The sequence below is a fragment of the Fopius arisanus genome, unplaced genomic scaffold (assembly GCF_000806365.1).
Source record: "Fopius arisanus strain USDA-PBARC FA_bdor unplaced genomic scaffold, ASM80636v1 scaffold00166, whole genome shotgun sequence".
In the NCBI taxonomy this organism is placed as follows: Eukaryota; Metazoa; Arthropoda; class Insecta; order Hymenoptera; family Braconidae; genus Fopius; species Fopius arisanus.
In genome coordinates this window covers 1-20,593 of record NW_011887905.1, presented here as the reverse complement: position 1 = coordinate 20,593, position 20,593 = coordinate 1, and the positions used below count along the sequence as shown (strand labels likewise).

At 37.2% G+C, this 20,593-nt stretch overlaps 4 protein-coding genes across 9 annotated transcripts; 1 reads left to right on the top strand and 3 right to left on the bottom strand.

Moving 5' to 3' along the window:
* Positions 1-2,562: 2,562 nt before the first annotated feature.
* Positions 2,563-15,442, bottom strand: LOC105272353 (uncharacterized). 3 transcript variants are annotated; one of them, XM_011314452.1, is made up of 3 exons: positions 15,377-15,442; positions 3,268-3,440; positions 2,563-2,962 (listed from the first exon to the last, which is right to left on the bottom strand). In XM_011314452.1, the coding sequence occupies exons 2-3, from the start codon at positions 3,388-3,390 to the stop codon at positions 2,564-2,566; spliced, it is 522 nt and encodes a 173-aa protein (XP_011312754.1). In that variant the 5' UTR covers positions 3,391-3,440; positions 15,377-15,442; the 3' UTR covers position 2,563. The 3 variants fall into 3 exon arrangements, with proteins under 3 accessions (XP_011312754.1, XP_011312753.1, XP_011312752.1); XM_011314451.1 differs by lacking the exon at positions 15,377-15,442 and adding an exon at positions 3,754-4,091; XM_011314450.1 differs by lacking the exon at positions 15,377-15,442 and adding an exon at positions 3,761-4,091.
* Positions 7,792-16,674, top strand: slow (slowdown). Of its 2 annotated transcripts, none has more exons than XM_011314455.1 (9): positions 7,792-7,910; positions 8,454-8,957; positions 13,589-13,645; positions 13,702-13,790; positions 13,866-13,961; positions 15,323-15,448; positions 15,511-15,597; positions 15,852-15,928; positions 16,179-16,674. In XM_011314455.1, the coding sequence occupies exons 2-9, from the start codon at positions 8,560-8,562 to the stop codon at positions 16,443-16,445; spliced, it is 1,197 nt and encodes a 398-aa protein (XP_011312757.1). In that variant the 5' UTR covers positions 7,792-7,910; positions 8,454-8,559; the 3' UTR covers positions 16,446-16,674. The 2 variants fall into 2 exon arrangements, with proteins under 2 accessions (XP_011312757.1, XP_011312755.1); XM_011314453.1 differs by having other exon boundaries at positions 7,795-7,910; positions 16,176-16,674.
* Positions 16,496-17,817, bottom strand: LOC105272355 (protein LLP homolog). Of its 2 annotated transcripts, none has more exons than XM_011314457.1 (3): positions 17,692-17,817; positions 17,369-17,532; positions 16,496-17,166 (listed from the first exon to the last, which is right to left on the bottom strand). In XM_011314457.1, exons 2-3 carry the CDS (start codon positions 17,529-17,531, stop codon positions 16,913-16,915), a joined length of 417 nt encoding a protein of 138 aa, XP_011312759.1. In that variant the 5' UTR covers position 17,532; positions 17,692-17,817; the 3' UTR covers positions 16,496-16,912. The 2 variants fall into 2 exon arrangements, with proteins under 2 accessions (XP_011312759.1, XP_011312758.1); XM_011314456.1 differs by having other exon boundaries at positions 17,369-17,546; positions 17,692-17,816.
* Positions 17,818-18,013: 196 nt separating this feature from the next.
* Positions 18,014-19,706, bottom strand: Chmp1 (charged multivesicular body protein 1). Of its 2 annotated transcripts, XM_011314449.1 has the most exons (4): positions 19,609-19,706; positions 19,252-19,495; positions 18,534-18,999; positions 18,014-18,409 (listed from the first exon to the last, which is right to left on the bottom strand). In XM_011314449.1, exons 2-4 carry the CDS (start codon positions 19,271-19,273, stop codon positions 18,295-18,297), a joined length of 603 nt encoding a protein of 200 aa, XP_011312751.1. In that variant the 5' UTR covers positions 19,274-19,495; positions 19,609-19,706; the 3' UTR covers positions 18,014-18,294. The 2 variants fall into 2 exon arrangements, with proteins under 2 accessions (XP_011312751.1, XP_011312750.1); XM_011314448.1 differs by having other exon boundaries at positions 19,252-19,705.
* Positions 19,707-20,593: the final 887 nt, after the last annotated feature.

The following is a 20,593-nucleotide window of genomic DNA, read 5'->3' as shown; positions in this document are numbered from 1 at the left end:
TCCGAAGAGGAAAAAAAGATAAAAACCTGACAAGAGACTGACAAACCGTTTCATCACACCGAAAATGCAATAATTGATATTTTTATGAGCACATGGCATGTTTGAGATTCCATCGATGCAACTTTGAAACACTCGTCGCTTGTATTTCCCTCTCAATTATCAGCTAATTGCTTTTCAATATCGGTATTAACAGTAGGAGGGTAATGAAATTCCGGTCAACACCATGAGCTAGGGTATATCCCAACGCCTGGGATTCAAGCCATCATGGATTATTCAACGATCTTCCTCGTGGTATCCCTCGGATATTATAACGGAAGCATTTTTCCATGTTTATCGGTGATGGGAGAGTATTGGAAAATTAATCCGTCGATTTAGTTTCAGTATCTTGTTGTCATCAGGCGTACCAGGGAATTCATTCACTCCTGATTGATCATCAAGGAGCATCTGAATATCGGTGGGAGGCGGATTGATTGAGCTCAGTTTCCTCATTCAAATGAGATTACACATTTGAGTGGCTAATCTCCATACGCCTCAGCTCTCTTATCAACTCATCTCCCCCAAAATAGTATGTTAATCCCAGCCCCTTGGAAAACGGGATAATATACTGACAAAAAGTGATTATTCTCATTTTTTATGTCGTACTTAACTGAATAAAATTCCAAGCCCGTTGGAAATGATTAAGTATTTAATAAAACTGAGTTTTGAACTCCAAAAATTTGTTATAATTGATAGATTGATTGAAAGAGAATATACTTTGTTTATTAACAATTGGAGCGTGGGGTTTTGAAAGAAATTTGAAGACTTACCGAAGTCTTAATTCGAGATTTTTCAAAATTTTTGACCAATTGAATTTTGGCAATTACAAAAATTCAAATTTGCGACTTCGGTAATTGATTTTTTTAATTTGAAGTTGTTAACGATATCGGAATCGATAGCAAATTCAAGTTGGATCAAAAAGTCTTAAGTCCAGTTGGCAAGCCTATTAAATCGAGTTGTCAAGTCTCGAACTCCGATTTTATGGAAAATGATAAAATAAAATCGGAAGGAAATCCATTCCATTCAAAGTCCTCAATTCGCAATACTTGCAATAGTTTCAAAAAATCCGCCCTGAAAAAAAATTCGAAATAAACACAAACATTCCAACGATTGAAATTCCCCCAATAGCGAAAAATCGGCGAACATTCGTAAATAAGAATCCCCGGAAAATTCCCACGAATGGAAAAAAAAAAATCTGATACCCATCCCTGAATGAAATTCGGCGCAATTGAATTCCATTCACCCCATCCCTGACTAGTGCCTACAGTCCCTCGTGTTCCGATTCTAAAATCGTCGAGGGTATTGTCCACCTGAAATTGGTACATCTCCGATATGAAACTTGTGGGACACCATTGTCTCCCATTCTCGTTGCAACCAGTTCTTGCGAGAATAATAATAATAAAAAAAAAGCCCGACGGTACGAATAAAGAAAAATGTGGGTAAAAATGGTAAAAAAGGGTGTCGATTTCTTCGAGTCCCATCGATAATCGATACACCAGAAATAGAAATGAAAATGAGCTGGGGTGAATGCGCGCCCTAGCTCATTATCCTTAACTTTTTATAGATATAATAGAAATAAGTAATTAACCGGTTATCATTTGCAGGGGCGCAAGAAGTTGAGATTTGAGGATGAGACTGAACGCAAACTTCTTCTAGATAAAAAAAAATATGTAAAAATGTGGGAGGACTCGAAGGGGATGAGGGTGGATGTCCTAGACCCTCCTAACGCACGCGACGATTATTGATCTCAGTGCAATGCAGAGGGTAAATGGAGGGATAAGAACGACTCACAAACTAGGCGCCAGACATCTCCAATCCACTCTGCCCTGATCGTCAAGCTGATAAAATAAAATTATTCCCACCAGTGATTTTTTCAAAAACAAATCTCCTGATTTTTTATCAATAACTTCAATTCTTTAGATTAATTTGCATCAGCTGATAAGCTATCATAAAAATGCTCTCAATTATTGATTCGCGAAACTCTTGAATTATTCTTCCCCTTTCTCTTCTTCTTATTATCATTATTGTTATTGCTGTCAGTATTATTATTATTGAATTGAATTATTTTGTGGGTATTTGTAGTACACCATCAAATGAATTGTTGACGAATTCTGGGAGACTAGGGGAAAGCATGACGTAAGTGTTTACATCCGATGTACAAAGAAAGCGGAAAATTGTCCGAAACACCTGACACTAGTCCCACCGAATTAATGATTCTTGAACAAGTTGGGAGAACTCAGAGAGTTCTCGGTATTTTTTTTTTCACTTTCATTCGACTCGTGTCGCGATGATTGATGAGCTCGAGTGACCCTGACCCTGTCATTCTGGTCATTTGATACTTTTCAACTCCCAAATTTGTCATGATCGAGGGTGAGCTGTCGAATCGCGAGACGTCCACCAAATAGCAAAATAATTTTTTACTTTCAACTAAATGATTTAAATTAAATCAATCCAGTTAAATGAATTCCTTCTTAAATACGGAAATTAATAAAAAATACCAGATGTTTTTTTATGGTTTTTTTTTTGTTTACGAAGGAATGACAACTTTGTGGGGATATTTTCCATAGACCCGACCACTCCTGGTGACCCTGTACTGGACCTGAGGAATTTCGTGGAGATCGTCGGAGACATGGGGTCCATCCCCTGGACAAATTCTTTTCATCCTCGCTCGGACACCAGTCATGTGCTTCGGATGGAGTATCATGCTGATCTTCTCCTCGGTGATCTCTTCTCTTGATGTTGATTTTTTAAACTGGCAATTGTGGGAGGTATTGCGTCTTTTAACTAGTCGCAATGGGGAGAGTGTCAGGATTGCCCGCAGGATTTGCCGACGACAACTCCAAATTACTATCGCCATCGCAAGCCAAGCGAACCAGGGACTTGCCCGAGGACTCTGAGACGGCTCCCTCGACCACAGAAACAACATCTGCAGGAAATAAATATCATCTGGTGTTCCACATGTCGATAAATTCTATCTGAATCCCAACGTCTCCAAGAATTTCTATTAAATTTTAAATTTATTCTATTTCCACTGACACGTGGTGATATATCTAGAGAAATTATTACTTTTGACAAATAAATTTTTTACGCAAGAAGAATTTTTGTGGTCGTTTTTTTTTGTAATCGAGGATGAGTCGCGATTTTGTTAAATGGAATGGAGAATTTTTGTTTAAAAAATTCCCGCGAGTGGTTTCCGAGGGAAATTGATATTTTTCTAGATGAAGTACTGACCTTATAAATCCAATCGCTGGCGCTCTGCCTGAAATTGAAGGGTCGATCAACAACGCGAAACATAGAATGGCCGTGATTGCAATCGCTCGTGAGATTTGAAAGTATTTCTCTTTCATCAGGCATATAATTGGGTCTTGCTGTCGACTCAGATTTCTCGATTAAACATCTCAACTCTGAAAAATAATATTTCACAATAATTCACATTAAATTGTAATAAAATATAAAAAATCCGAGTAGTGGATAAAAATTACTTTTTAAAAAAATTACAGAAAAATTTTTTGTAATTATGCCTAATTTTTCAAACTTGAGAAAACTAAAAAAATTTATTCAGAGAAGTAATTCATTTATTGGGCGGGGGGGGGGGAGGCAGGTAAGAGGGGTTTTTTATACATTTGCAATTAAAAATAATATTTGCCTTTACTTGAATGAAATTATTTTTTTTTTTTGCGGTACAGGGTAAAAATTGCACATGTAAAATTTACTGACAACTCACGGGGATTTTCAGTCGTCGGCGATGCACTGGCGAAACCTTGACCCGATAATACCAATTTCGTTATCGGTTTTTTTATTATTCCTGTTATCGTGTGATGATATGCACCGGAGTGTGACACATCCCCCGAGGAATAGCGAGCACCTGAATGAATTTTCACCAGACGAATTCGTGGGACTCGTGGTATCGATTTTAAACTGTGATTTACGAGTGATTATGTACAAACTGAATTAAAAATGTGGGTAATTGATGGATATAATGTCTGATGATGAGGAATTTAGACAAAGGATTGACGTGACAGTTTATGAACTAAAGTTAATCACAAAGTAACGGATAAACTGCAACTTCACTTAGCCTTGGAATTACTAATCGGATGCATCAATAGAATTTAATGTTAATTATTCTAATGAGGTAATTTGTTATTTTAAAAAGATCAATTGAAATTGAAAAATCCCAATCATGAATTAACGCTGATAAATAAATAATTTGAATAATAATATCTTTGCCTCGTTCCTTATTACTCCATATCTCTTTGAAATTGATCATCAAGCACGTAGCTCTTACGTGCATCGCGAGTTTGAGGAAGTGGGTCAAAACCTGAATACGTGACCCGTATCATCCACTCTCGAGGACTGAGCAATCGCAAGAATAAAAATTGAGAGTCTTTCACTTAATTCAGGGGTTCAATTGACACCCGCCGTTTACTCACTTGTATAGAATTAAACTTTTCATCTCCATAGGTTTTAATTTTTCCTGGAAAATTCCATTTATTTTTCCACACAGCGAATTAAACTGAAAAAAAATTGCACATTTTTGCGATTTGTTTTTTTATTAAAGAATTCTTTAATTCAATTCTCCTGCAAGTCTCCAATGGAAATTTTTGCAATTATCTTAATAATAGTAATAATATGAATAATAATATGAATAATAATGGGAATAATTGGAATTGTTATAATTATTATTGTTATTTTTGTATGCATTAATGGAGAGTAATTGTGGCAATCAACTCTCGTTGATGAATCACATCTCCATTCTCTGAATTTTCATTTATTTGAATTTGAACAATGAATCTAGCGGTTTCATTACGCGAATAGAATAATTAGAACACGTGCTTGTCACTGAAAATCCATATCTGGGTTAATGGACAATGAGAAGGAATTCGTTGTGAAAATAGAAAGGGAATGGGCATTCGGATGGTATCACCTTTATTCCGGAGATTCATTACGCTAAGTTGGTGATTCCATTGTCTTCGTTACGTCTAATATAACGCCACTGATTACTTCGGGGTGAATCACTTCTTGCAGGTGTACCCGAAGATTATTTTTTATTTCGAATATTACAAAGTTGCAGAGATTTTGTATGGCGACTCCTGAAAAATTGTGAATTGAAAAAAAATTTTGGTTTTAGAAGATATTGTTTTAAATTTATGTACGTGTAAACGTTATTATTCAAATTAATTCCTATTTGGTTTGAGGGGAAATAATTACATCACTCCAAAATAATCAGCAAATTCTGAGTAATCAATTAATTTTTATTAATAAAGCGTCTTGGAAATGAATATTTTTGGTGTACGTGGAGAACCAGGAAAAGTCAACTAGGATGACCTTGAAGCCTGAATAAGAGAGTTTTTCCTGAATAATAGCTGAGATTGATTAATATTTATGGGAGTGGAGAATTTTTTTTTCAGCCCGTCGCCGTTCGTTGAGGGTCAAATAAATTATGCAACTTTTCGGTGGTACCAGAATCGCGTGCTCTGGGAATTTCGATTTCTTCCAATTCCTGGCATGCACGAAGCAATCCTTGGCCTTGACATTCACGTTAGATAATAGAGTGGGTGGATTTGGGAGAGACTTGGCTGGTATTACCCCATTGCAATTGGATTTCTTCCGCATTTTCGAGGGGTAGTTATCAGAGTGGTTGATATGTATTTCTGTCTCCCCCAGTAATAAAAACTCGGAGAAATTTGGATTATTCCCTCAGCCCGAACAATCAAGACTTATTATTTTCACGGAATCCCTGGATTCTACGACTCAATCTTAATTAAAATTAATGAGCCTGAGATCTTACGGATAAGTGACTTTTTCAATTACTCCGGGGATATTTCTACCAAAGACAGGGAAGAGCACTCTCAGGATCAGTAATTGATTCGTTGAAATTGATGTAATTGTCAGTCAATTATTTAGACGAAATTCAAGGACTTTAATTGAAAAACTCTTGTTTTTAATTATCGTTATGTAATTTGAAGTGAATATTTATTAATTTATTTATTAGACTGTTCAATTAAATCCAGAAGAAGATTGAGGATATCATCAATCTTAGGATGAGGTCGTCATCCTGATGGCGTGCATCAATGTATTCAAATGAATCATTGGATTTCCTGGTTGTGGAGACATTGACTGAGTCCTTTCATTGTCGGAAGATTTACGCAATTAATTATTGCGTTACAAGATAAGCGTTGGGACAAAGCCGACAAATATCCATCTAGATGCAGGTGGAGGGTATGAGAACATCAAGGAAATTGTGAATCAGATGAATAATCGGATCGCAATTCACATATTTTTTACCAACTGAATATTATTTGTCAATTAGAATTAATTGTTTTAAGGCACTATCACTCCAGGTAATAAAAATAAAAATAAAAACCGATGACAGATGTCAAAAATGTCTCGCAAACTACAAATAAACAACTTCGACACATTCTGAAAATAATCTATTTTTAAACATCCGGTGCAAATCACCCACGTTTACACAATCCCCCTGTTTTTTCAGATGAGCCAGTACCGGTTTTCAACGTATATTAAAAATATAGTCAATCGTAAAAAACTTTTACCCTGAGGAATAAAAAATTTCCAAGGATTCATTTGCATGAGAAGTTTAGGATGCTGTTTAATGTAGACACCCATCAAAAAATCCTTTCAAAAAATGCTAAAATGTAAAAATCGCAGATATCTCGAAAAATTGCATTAACCATCTTCTGGAGCACTAGGATCATTATTAATCATCATTAACACCTAATGGAAATCACCTGGAGACAGAAGAATTTCTGAAAATTCTTGATTTTTTGATTAAATAAATGAAAAATCGGTAACTTTTCTGTACATGTCAGATGACTCATGCGTATATCGGATTTGCAAATGTACCGTGACACCTTTATCAACCCGAAGGTGTGGACATGCGGTGTGCACGAGAAAAATAATTCCCGGGTGCATTGTCCTGTCGCCGAGAATAATCCAGCATTCAAGGATGCTGATCCAGTTGGTTGTACTCCATACGCACTCATTCACGTGTAAACAAAGCGAAAGAACAATATTTTAAATGGCAGATTGAAGAGAAAGTGCAAATTAAACTCCACCGTGACTAATGTGCACTCGTAACACAAAGGAAAAAATTTATTTTCAGGAAAAGTCATTGGATTCGAGGATTTTCTGTCAATGAGAATTAATGGGCATGAGAGATCACTGAGATCACGTCAGGAATAAATTATATATCTCCAGTACTCGATTAAAGAATTCAGTAATAATAAATATTCTATGGATATAAACACAATATTTAATCAAATACAAAAAATAATTTTCAGCAATTACAATTTATTTTTGTAATTGCTGATTGCTTAAAATAAGAAAATTTTTGCGAGAAAAGTGCAGGCGATTCCAGGAACTATTTTCTTAAAGTAAATTTTCCGGAGAATTTTTCATCGTGAAGTAATGAATGTTTTTCGCTATAGAGTTGCAGAAACTCGGGGTGCATTGTTCCCAGGACAGTAACTGCTGGACATTCAAGGATGTAGATAGTCAAAGTGCAACGGAACAGGCAGCTTCCATCGTTGGAGAATGAGAGAACCAGAGCTCGTGCGTGCGAAAGACCAAAGAGGGGAACATGAAAAACGAACAGGAGATAAAAGTAACGAGAGGTTGAGAGAAAAAAGAAATATGGGGGACGAGGAGAGCTGAGGTAGAATGAAAGAGAGAATTCCCCTGGCCAGGATGGCATGTAGTGGGGATCAGAACAACTCAAGCACGTGGAGACTGGAGTCTGTGTCTCGTGTTCAGTTGTGCTCAGCCTTCCGACAATTCGCAACTCCGAGATTGCGATTTTGTCTCAGTCTTCATTAGCCAATCAGTCGATTGAAAAGCATCACCAAGTGGTCAACCAGGTGAAGCCCACAGAAGAAAATTCTTCAGAGACCCAAAAAATCCATTCCACCTGGCCAGTTCCTCGTTTAAACAAATTGTGACATTTTTATTTAATTCTGTATTGATTCTTCTGATTAATGCACTATTGAGAAATTGTGACTGAAATCGCAATAAATTTTCAACTGTAATCCCATTAATTGTAAACAATTTCCTCGGTCCTTTAAAAATTTTTGACGAATTAAATCGACTCGAATCTTTTTTTCATATTGCAATAATTCAAAGTCGACTCAAACCGCTTTTCGGAAAATCCAGTGGATTATGAGAAAATTCGTTAAGCAGCTTCATATATTTTTTTATTACAACAATTGCGCCGAGAGCGGATGGTTTCGTCTTGTAATAAAAATTTATGAAATATTGTTTTCCGCTCGAGTGCTGGCATAAAATTGTTTAGATTCTCGTAAAGTCCCTGTCACAATAAATTAAACGATTATTAAAAATATAATACCCCACGAGTGGAGGGAAAGTGAATTGAAAACTAAAAAAATCGGTTGACCACTTTGCAGATAATTAGGGGATTACCCAATAAATTAATTACTCATCCAATCGAGAGCTATGATCCCTTCGTGAATAGAGGACTGAAGGTAACGCGAAAAAAAATCGGATATCACGATGACTATCACGAGGTTGACCGGTCTCGTGAGTTTATTGATCCTGATGACCTCGAGGCGACCGGTGGATGCCACTGAGCTCCAGTTCTCCCGTAATTCCACCAGGACCCATCATCATTCCCATCATCTCCATCGGCACCATTTGCACAGCGATTCAGTGGATAAATCGGTAGATACGGATCGTCGAGGAAGAATCCACCGATCGAGAGAACTCGACGATTCCTCCGTCGATGACACCAGGACACCATCCCCTCATCAGGAAGACAGACCTGGAAGACTCACTGCTGTCGATTCCACCAGGACAGGCTATCAAGGGGATCAGCGGTTCAGGGCTAGGGAGGGGTTCAATGGATTTAGTCTCACCACTTCACCACCGGTTTACACGAAACATCATCCTGGGTGAGTCATACTGATTAAAATAATTACTTGAGTAAATCCACTGTACGAAAATTCAAAAATTCAATTATTATCACATCCGATAACAATTTAAAAAAATTCGAGGATTTAAAATTCAATTTTTTTTAGTTAAATTCAAAAAAATCATTTTTGTTATCCGAACTCAATTTGTTATTATTGAAAAATATAAATACAGAATGAATAATTCATTAAAAAAAATGTTAATTCGTCATTTAAATTCACATGCTTTATCGAGTCAACAAAATCTGATAGATACCAAATGAAAATTGGATTATAACAGCATTCAGTGGTTATTAATCCTATCGACATGCACCCATGATGATGATGCGTCCAGCTATCGAGGAAATCCAGAGTAGCACCAGCCATAAGCTGATTACACCAATAATCTATAGGATTAGATCTATTAGACCGATCGATGGTTCGTGTTCAGGAAGTTATTCGATGGTGTTACGAGGGATATGTTATGTAATTGGATATAATTCTGCGGTTGGATTATCTGGGATTATTAATACGTTCCCCAGACAATGAATCTTTCAGATTGTTTGAACGATTCGAGTTCTCATTCCAGTGAATTTTATTGGTTTAGCTCTTCGATCGAGACCATGAATAATAGAACTGCACAGATATTCGTAATTGATCAGCTGATTAAAAGTCGTTAACGAAACGAACAATTATTTCTCCCAGGACAAATTATTCACCGGATTATCCTAATTTTTTAACTTGTCTAAAAAGAGTCCTGAATTAATTAAACACTTGAAATTCACTGGGAGATGAATTTTTTCCTGATAAATTAGTGAATGTTTCTTGCAACTACAGACATCGGGAAGATTGAATTGATTGACTGATTAATTAGTGAGTTCAGGGATTATTCAAACTACAGAGCTATAGCCAGAGCCCCATGTCTTTGATTACTTCCAACCGAGTTTATATTGAATCGATCGATTCCTGAATTGATCAACAGTTTCATTCCATTAACCGATGAATGATACATCGCACTGGAGTACCTCGAGTTTCTTCAAGTTGTCAAGACAAAGAGGTCTTGTTGCTAGACAACTCCTAGGCAACAATTCCTGTATTAAATTAACATCCGCTCTATAATTTCCAACTGGAGCAAGGATTCAGTCTTATCGCGGCACATTTTACAGCTACTGAGTACAACAGAGAAAATGATTTCTTACTCCCAGTGAAAACTCTAGAAACTCGATTCAATATTTCGTTCATTAATTTTCACCCGTTACTTTTTTTTGGAATAAAAAAAAAATTTTCTTGGAATAAAAAAAATTAAATCGAAGGATTCAGACAAATCAATCGATTTTTTTTAGAATAAATAATGAGAATAAATTGTTCATCTCTAGAGGAGTTTGAATGGGCAATTAAATTCCTCCATCGGTTGTTCTCGGTGTTCATCTCCGGGGAATATTGGTGGTAGAAATGCTCGGTGCTGAGCACAAGTAGTTAAGCTAGCCTTGCAATTTCCTCAACCCCAAATTTACTCACAAGCGAAGTGGCTACGGTGTAACTGTGGAACGTATCCCGGGGTAAGATTTACGATTTCCTTGGAACGCGAATCCATTAGTGCGATAGTTTCCTGGGGAAAGGTTGATGGGAGAGGGCGGTATGGATGAATAGGTCGTGGGCGTCTCGAGATACCCAGGTACATGAGGCATATGTACTTGGATTTGATGCTGTTAGTTCCTTGAGAAACGCACCAATCAATACGATTTCATTGGTCCTTTGATTCCAGATTGATCCCAGAGCCCTGGATTCCGCAGAAAAACATTAATTTCATGGATTTAAAAAAAAATATCCCCGGATTTCTCGTTCATTTTATTCAGTTCAGAACATTTTATTGGATATGCAAATAAATCCGGTGAATTTAACGTGAAAGTTTGAAGGAATTATGAATAATTATTCGAGTTATAAATTCCGGAAATTGAGTTGCAGTTGAGGAATAATTATTGTCATTGCAATTGACGAAATAATAAAGCAGTCTGCCAAATTGTCGTCGGACGGAATGTCTCCAAGTCCCCTACAAAGTTGCTGAGTTGGTATGGAACGATTAACTGTCCAGCAAAACCACCAGGAGTGGCTTGCTTGGATTTTTTTTTATTTCTGCTTAAAGATCTTTGTCGGGTTGGCTTCGGCTATATATAAGCCCACCACCGTGGAAGAACGAGTTTCCCCGCTCTCCATATTAGTAATGAAACAATGAGGATACTCAGACCGTTGTCCAGGGTCTTGAAAAAAAAATTTGTCAACTGTGGGAACTACTCGAAATAACCAGTGAACGAAATTCAAACTGAATAGTCCAATTTCGTGTAACCGAGTTCAAAAAAAAAATATACTTTGCAAAAAATTACTATTAAATTATTCTGAATTTACATTTATAAATTTTCTACTCGTCAGTTATTTAATTCAATTTTTTATCTAATTAATTGGTTTAATTCCATTACGAAATTACAATTATTCGAAATTATTTACAATAGTTAATGAAACTGTGAAAAAAATGGGAAATGAAAATGTGAGAAAATTGGAAAATTGGGAGCATTTGAAATTGGAGGGAATTATTCTGGAAATAATTCAAACGCTCAGGTTCAGCTTCAGGTTCTGTCCACCCCATCAACTTGAGCTTTCGCCTCCACCTCAAGGTTCCTTGCAGAAGAAATAACTCGAGGCAGGAATACGAAGAAGATAGTAACCCGTGGAATTGCGGGATAATTAAGGGTATGATCTGACACTTTATTGGCACCTGCACTTTGAGGCGTGCCTCCGTCACTCGTGGGCTCGTCTCAAACCCTGTAATCAAGTAATTTCGCAATCCGGCGAATACAAACCCGAGGAACTACCGATAATCCCTCCCTAGGCTGTCATAAACCCGGAGAATCCAAGAACTGCTCCAATTTCGAGTGGTTATGTATAACTTTTTACTCAATGTCTGCCAAAAATGAGAAGTCACTGAACTTGTGAAAAATTAATCGTCAAGTATTAAATGAAAAAAACTGGAAATTTTTCCCAGCCGTTAATCTTCAGGAAATCTACGACTCCAATAATTATTTATAATTCTTCCATTTTTTTCACGTTATATTCAGTGGATTTATTTGGATATCCAATAAAATAATAATTTTCCAATTTCTATCAGAACAAAAATGAGGGAAAATTGGAAAATTATTTTATTTTGCTGCACAGTGTTCTAGAATGAGAAATTTCATGAATATTGTAATCATTCTCTTGATCGTCCGATGAATTGATCTGAGGACAAGAAATCCAGAGAATTTTTATTTAAATCCCTGAAATAAATATTTCTCGGGGACATGGGATTCTGCGGAATCCAATGCTCTGGGATCAAGAGACCAATGAACTTTCGTGCATCTGATGCGCCTCTGAAATTAGCCCATGACGACTCGGCTGATGTTTAAATATCCGTCAGATATGATGCATTGCGGTGGTAAAGTGTTTACGCATTGAATGGCTTGAAACGTAAACACCAAAAAAGTTCACGCGAATTTTAGCGCAAGACCAAAGTCAAGAGCTAACTAAAACAATCAATTATCTTCCGACGAAAAATTACGCCAGATATCCGATAAACAAAAAGACATCAAGTAAATGGATAAATTCAAGGGCAATCAGAATTTAAAGTCAAATCCACATCAGCATTAAAATAAAAATTAAACCTAAGACCATGTACTCACGTCATAATGTAGATATACCCTTCTACTATATTATTAAAATTATTTGCAAACATATGTATTTCATACGTATATATTAATTCAGCAAAGTAAATGGTTTAAATGTTTTTAAATAAAAAAAACAAAAAAATTCGATTAAAAATTATTTTGGAATTCGGGCAAATCGAAAAAGTATGGTGGTCCGTCATTTTATTATTAATTATGGTTATTATTTGTGTGTTTTTTATTGAGATAACTCACTGTTAAGATAAATCTGTGTTGGTCGATTTTGTTGAGGTAATTCTCGTGCAGAGGAGTCGATTCGATGGCATCTCGTGAATATTCCCATCGTTGCATTTTAATTGCAAGCCCTCGAGGCACAATAATCTCACACCAGTACTTGTCCAGCCTCATCACCCCCATCATCTTGAGGATTTTTCCACTTCACTTGAATTTATTACTCTCCCATTTCTCGGAGATTAATGAAAATGCCCAATGAAAGAGTGAACTATTCGATGAAACGATTGATACGAGAGAATTTTCAAAGTTCTCTCCTGATAAATCACTTCGATATGAAAAGTCATAATTTTTTATATACAAAAAATAAATAATTTGGTAAGCCTGGGATTCAAAATAGTCAATTATGAAATTTCATGGAATTGAAAATGGAAAATTCCATGAAAAATTACTGAAAACGGCGAAATCCACGTTTTTATCGCGAATTCCCTGAATAGTAATAATGACCGGATGATTCCCAATAATTCCACCGGAAATAAAAAATCGAAGTCTTTTCCAAAAATACCCCTAAGTGAATATCCACTCGATATAAAAGCCGCTACCTAAAATGCCCGATAAAATTTTTGTCTCATCCAAATTAATTTGCCAGCAGTAACTACAATTTCCCCCATTTTTTTCCCAGTGTATTTAAATCGTAATTTCCGTATTTAGACGGCGCGTTTGCACGAGGCAACCACCGGCAGGTAATCACGCTGGCACGCAAATAAGGTGAATAATTATCCCTGTTTTCCCATGAACACGAGATGTGATAATTGATTTTCCAGGTTCACATACACCCAACTATCGACACCAGGTTTCCTGTGTTGCCCAGGATGGACCCAAGTAACACCTACCAGTTACGGTTGCAACAGACGTGAGTAAGCGAAATCGCATTAAACAGTACAGTATTTGTCATTGTCCATGAATTGTGAATAATGTATTGTTACAGCCACCTGCATTGCACCTTGTTACAACGGCGGTATTTGCGGTACCCATGGCAAATGCAATTGTCCCAAGGGTTTCACTGGTACCCAGTGTCAAATAGGTATCAACATTATTTATTCAATTTTTCTATCCAATAATCCAATCAATAATAAATAAAAATCTCAAATATGAGTTGTCTATCCTCACTGAGAAAAATAATTCTCATAAGTCCTAAATGAATTCTGTTGAGAAGTCCTATTCCTAACTTAGACAATTCCATTTTTTCGAAACCACTATTTAGCGAATATCTCGGAATTGAAGGGGGATAGCGATATTTTGAACTATACATTTTTTCGAGAGAAAGATGAGTGCTACAAAAAAGGTAATTACAGAAATATCAATATTTTCCTTCAATCCCGAGATAATTGGGAGAAACTAAACTCGAAAAAACATGCATTTATCCCAGTGTACCACTTCGCCACTGAATTGCCGTATAAATTCACTTGGCAAAAGCAATTGTGTTTCTCAGTGTATTTTTGTCGTTCAATAGCCGAAGAAATCTGGAAATCGTGGGTAAATAATTTGTTGTTAAATATCTGAAGCTGCACTGGACAAGTGCCAAGTAAATTTCCAGCAATGAACCATTCAATAAAATCATGTAAAATGTAATTAATTTCGCTTAGTTAACGGAAAAGGGGCATTAAATTGGATTAGTGAGTGATAAAAAAACTCCAGAGTAGAGGCTCGACATTTAGAAAAGCGGAAGTTATTTCCCTGAGATACGGCAATGAGAAAATATTGGTCAATTGATGCATAATAAACGATTTGAAGGCCCATCTTAAATGCTCGCGGTGTTTTCAACGGTTTTTGCTGCAGGAAGAATCGAAAACATCTTATCTTCTAAGTAATGAGCCCGCCTGCGCCTCCATAAACCCGAGGTAACGATCCCCAGACCTGGAAATATCCTCCCGAGAGCATTAATGCTACTATTTATCCCGATACCCAAACAATTTCGATCGTTGAGTCCAATTGAATAGCCACTTAAGAACACGCGGGCCCATATTATCCAAGTTCAATCTTTTAGAACGACTAATTCTAAAAATCTCCAATTGCAATTCGATTTCAGCATTTTTCTACTTCTCATTCTCCCTGATAATTCATTCTATAAAATTCTGAATATACAATTTGATATAATCCAGGACTTTCAAATTCTTTCGAAATTTTTCCTTAGCGAAAGGAAATTCGCAATTTAACTCCAAATTTATTTAATTAAATTTGAATAATTTCCTTTTTTTATTTGAAAAGCGTGAGTTATAAAATGTCATAAGAGCCTGAGGATTATATTTTATATATTTATATTATATTATTATATATTTTATATATTGAGTGTTGCTAATATAAAAAAATGTACATACGATTAAAATTGAGAGTGAAATAGAATGGGAATAGATGGAATGGAGAAATAATATTTTTATCCTCCAGATGTGGATGAGTGCATAACAGAGAAGCCCTGTGCCCAGATTTGCACGAACATACCTGGTAGTTACGAATGTCACTGCCGATACGGATTTCACCTGCAACCGGATGGTCAGTCCTGCAGGAAAAATGGTAATTTTCACCCTCGAAAGGTCCACACTTCACCGAAACCCAATCACCACCTCTTATTACAGATAGCGATGGTACAGCATTGGAGGCACGAGATCTAGAGAATGACTACGGTATCACGACCACCACAAGAACCGATGGAAAACCTCATGGTAATTGTACAACTCATCGTCTTATTCCCACACCTCTCGTGCCTATTTATCCGAGGGAGCAATGCACGTGAAAACTATCTTTACAGCGGTAACCCATGCGAATTTAGAAATGCCAGTGGGTTACTCTTGGGTTCTGCTCAAACCAACGACACTCTCAAGTGAAATAATAAAAATAACGACTAAATTATACCCACTACCGTGGAAATATTCTCGTCTTGGTGTTTCGTTTGAGTCACACTCTTCGTTTTTTTCAGATACCGAGAATGAAGTCGGCGACGGGGAGGACGAGAATTTCCACGGAATTATCAGGAGGCTCAACAAACTCGAGAAGGTAATCGCTCGACATTAATTATTTTCATTTGTGTAATGCAGAACAGTAATAAGTAATAATCATTCACTTCTCCCTTTTCCTTTTAATGCAAGGTTTGTAATAGTTGAGATTTTCATTCTCAAGTTTTTGCTTTTGGGTGACTGAATAAAAGGATTTTTTTAGATAATTATAAAATTGCAAAAATAATTGTTAAGGCGAGAATATAAAATTGAAAATGAAAAGAACGCATCACCCTCGTGATTTTCAGCAGTTCGCGCGAGAGAAGAGACGTGAGACTGAAACAATTCAATTGAACACGAAGATCGATCAGGCAGTGGAGGGTGTAGCTGAGCTACGACTGGCAGCCAAGAATGCCCTGCACTTCCTCCTGGAGACATTCGGTCCAGTCCGTCAGGACATGACGAATTTGAAAAGTAAATTCGAGTTAGAACACAGAAGAGTGGACTATCTCATTCAACGAGTGGCCGATCTCGATCACAGGCTCAATGGACAACGCCCTGGCATCATGAATGGATAAATCCCCTGCCATCCCCTTATCTTAATAATTAAAAAATAGTACTATAGACCTTTAAACTGAGAGCTCGTTTTTTTATTTTTTCTACAAGATATAAAGTAGCAAATTATGATTTCTGTATCGAAACAGTGAACGGTAACAAGGCAACTTGTTGCTAGTGTTCCACGAATATCGCAGAATATAAGAGATAAGAAAATTTTACCCAGGAATTTTTCAGAGAGAGAAATGAAGACAAGAAAAAATGCACTGACAAACATCTCGGTGGCTCTCTTAGATTCCAAGAAATTCCTTGAAAACTCATCGATTATTTGAAGGACCTCGTCGCCTATAGTTCGTCACTGCCGGGATAAACTCTATAGTCATAGCACTATCACTGCCATAGGTCTAAATATTACATTCGACACTCGTTACAACGAACTTTGTATTCAATAAAAATAAAATCGTGAAGAAAATGATTCACGTGGTTTCGTTTATTTTGATTGGGCATTCTTCTTCTGTCTTCTCGTCAGTCGTTTGCTCTGTTTTGCAGTGGCCTTGGCGTTCTTCCCTCTGCCCTTTTTGTGCTTGACTATTTTCCTCTTGTTCATCCACACTGGGTAATTACCATACTGGTCCTTCATAGTCCTCTTATTGTAAATTCTCTTGCCTTCCACCTCCATCACCCCCTCCTGGGGGTTTTCTCCCTCAGGCTTTACGGACTCTCTGATCTTCTGAGCGTCTGTCACTACGGAAGAAATTTCATTGTCTTTTATGCTTGAAAGATTAATTAACTTATGAATCCACGAGATTAATTCAATAACGAAGAGGTAACGAGGCATTCAATTAATTTGCAAGTTTTTGGTAGAAATGGAGTATAAGAGCAACAGAAAAATTCCTTCCGAAAAATTTTCAGAAAATCCAGAACTTTGTCAATTCTGAGTGATTACCTGTTGCAATTTCTGTTATATCTGACATTTCCACGTCCTGCTGGGTGGTATTTTCATCAATACCAAGGGTTTTCTTCAATCTGGCGAGCTCTTTGGCTCCATAACGTTCGCGTTTGACAGCTCTGCATTTCCTTCGCCACTTGCTTCTCAGTGATTTTGCCATTCTAATAAAAAAAATCTGGAAAGATCAGAAATATATTTTTCCTTCTGATAATCTAGTGAGCATGGAGATTGAAGACATTAACCTCAAAAATCTCAATCGCCCTCGAATTATCTGGTAATTCACCAAACCTTTGTAATTAAATTAATTAAGAGGTACTCACTTGTCAGATTCAGCAAGAGAAAGCACTGGTTGTTATTATTTTGCCCTAATTGTCAGAGAAAATCAATTCCACAACAAAACACGTGCGAATGAGAAAACACTGGGCACGCGCACACCTGGGAACTACTGCGTTGCATTCACTGCGCAGAAAGTTTAGCGGTTCGTTTGAATTTGGAGATTTATGAAAAAAAAACAACAAAATAAAACTTTCTGAAATTCATTATTTGAACATTTTCGACATTCTTAATCGTAAGCCCAACCCACAATTTTTCAATAAATTCTTATTTTCCCAAATATCTGGTGATAAAAATAATAACTCACCATCAAGCAAATCAAACAGTTTAATTGTATTTTATACAAGATCCCCGGATTTTGTTTTTCACGGAATATCGGGCATACCTAGCCTTTCCATTTGGTTTGTGAGAATACAAAAGGGTTAACAGCCTAAGAAACCCTATTCGCCCTCGAAAGTAATCGACAATACAATGCAGCATTAATGTTAGAGTTCCTCGATAAAATAATATATTATATTACAGAGTAAAGGTATATTCTTTCTCACGGTGTATTTGGATCGAATGAGTTATCAGTGATAAATTGACAGGTGCTACTCGCGTAAGCGCGCCAGTCGCTGTGTGAGTTCGTCCTGTTCCTGACTGACAGCTGTCGAGGTGCCAATGCTTCCTAATTGCCCAGATGGAAGCTCCATATTCAACTCCAACCTGGAGAACAAGAGATTTGTAAAAAATAATAATTTCAAACTAATTGAAGAATAAAATACAGATAAATGTCACGTTATTTTATCGTCCCTAATGATTGCACTCATTATTGTGGAGAACTACATACCCGGCCTCGTCAGCGACTTGCTGCATCAGCGAGTCAACATCAGCCTGAGGAACATTCGTTGTAGTCGTCTGTGACATGGCATTTTCCATGTACGAACTCTGGACATCGAGATCTTCAAACTGGCTTTCGAACTTGTCCATGAGATTCGATATTTTCTCAAGATTCATGGACTTCATAGCTGCATCCATGGCCTTGACAACACCAGCCATCGATTGGGTGACTTTTCTCGTGGTGAGGGCAGTCTGCACTCTGCTGGCAACTGCATCCACCCTGGCACTCATTCTCAGATAATTCAGGGCCTGATTCTTTTGGCGAATTGCATTCTCAGCGTGTATCCTCGCACCCTCCATGTTACCCTTTTGAATGGCTTTCTTCACCTTGGCTTTCTCCACTTTCTCCTCTTTCTCGCATTTTTTTGAGTTTCGCTCCAGCTCCTTCACAGCGAACTTCAGATTAAATAAATTCTCTGTGTCGAAGATTTAAGGAATGATCAATTTGTAGCTGCACTGTTTGTTTATTTCCGTTTTTCGAATAATTATATCTTTAGATCCCCTAGAGACTCCAATTCGAATGATATAGAAATTCATTTCTCGTTTTGAGAAAATAGTTATTACAAATGGATAAATATTTTTACTTGATTGAAATAAAGCATTTTAGGAGTTCAACTCCTAACCTGATCCTTCAAAAAATTACATCCTGCGATTATAAAAAAGGATACTCTCCATCTGTGAGACGGACATTGCTGACTGTTCGGCCCCCGTCTTGCTGGATAATAAAAACCACAGGTAAACAAAAAATAACGCTGGCACATGTAGCTGTGCAGATGCTGGAGATCTAGGCTGGAGATCTAGCTGTCAATGTACAGACTGAATGTTGTTCATAAGCGAGACGAACTCAACACATGAGTCATCAATCAAGATACAATTAATTATCGAGAGAACAAATGACCCACAACTCACTCCCTACAAAAAGATACAAAACTACTCAAGCTGCTCACAGGAATCTACAGCAATAAAGGGACTCAACTGGCTAAAAAAATACGAAAAAATAATGTTTTATTTTGACAAAACTCAACTGTTCACCCTGTTCACCTGACAATCCCTTGGATTTGGTCCTCATCGCCACCTCTCGCTGAACATTCAAATTTCTAGAGTGATAAAAAAGTAGAGTGCAAAGAGCAAAGAGGATTGACTAAAGTAGAGGCTCAGTTCTGAGGGTTTGAGTGACCCCACGAACATCGTAGTACCAAGAGAGAGAGGGCGCCACGCGCAGAGATGGGGTGTCTGCCCGTCAGCCGACTCGGTAACTGCCTCAGGAGCAGTCCCCTGTCCGAGGGGTCAGTCGACAGAGTGAATGTTATTTTCTCCGTTACGAAATTGGTATTCACTGACTTTGAAAAATTGAAAATTTTTGATAAAGTATCAGGGGAACATGAAAATTGAGGAGGTATACACTGAAATTTGAAAATTCAAAATTTTTGAAAAAGTATCAGGAGAGCATGACAATTGAGGAAGTATTCACTGAAATTGAAAAATTGAAAATTGTCAAAAAAGTATCAGGGGAGCATGGAAATCGAGGAGGCATTCACTGGAATTGAAAAATTTTAAATTTTGCGAAAAGTATCAGGGGAGCATGAAAATCGAGGAGGTATTCACTAAAATTGAAAAATTTTTAATTTTCAGAAAATAAAATTCACCCAGTCGATTGGTCCCTGTGACAGCGGGAGTGCTTCTTCTTCGATTTTTATAGCTCTAACAATATATCCTGCGGCCGTTCCAGCGGGAGTGCTACTAAGGCAGTTACCGAGTCGACTGACGGGTAGACCCCCCACCATTGGGTGCGGCCACCGCTTTCTCTTGGGGTGAGGTTCTCCCGCCAGAACTGAGCCGCTCAGTGGGGGTTTGAGTGACAATGCGGGTGGGCATTGTAGTACCTCACCGCGATTTTTCGCTGATAGTGAAGTCGATTTTCGCGATTTTTTTTTTTTTTAGAAAAACTCGATTATCTCGCGTTCTATGCATCCTAGCGCAAAAATACGCCCAGATTCGTAATCAGCGCGA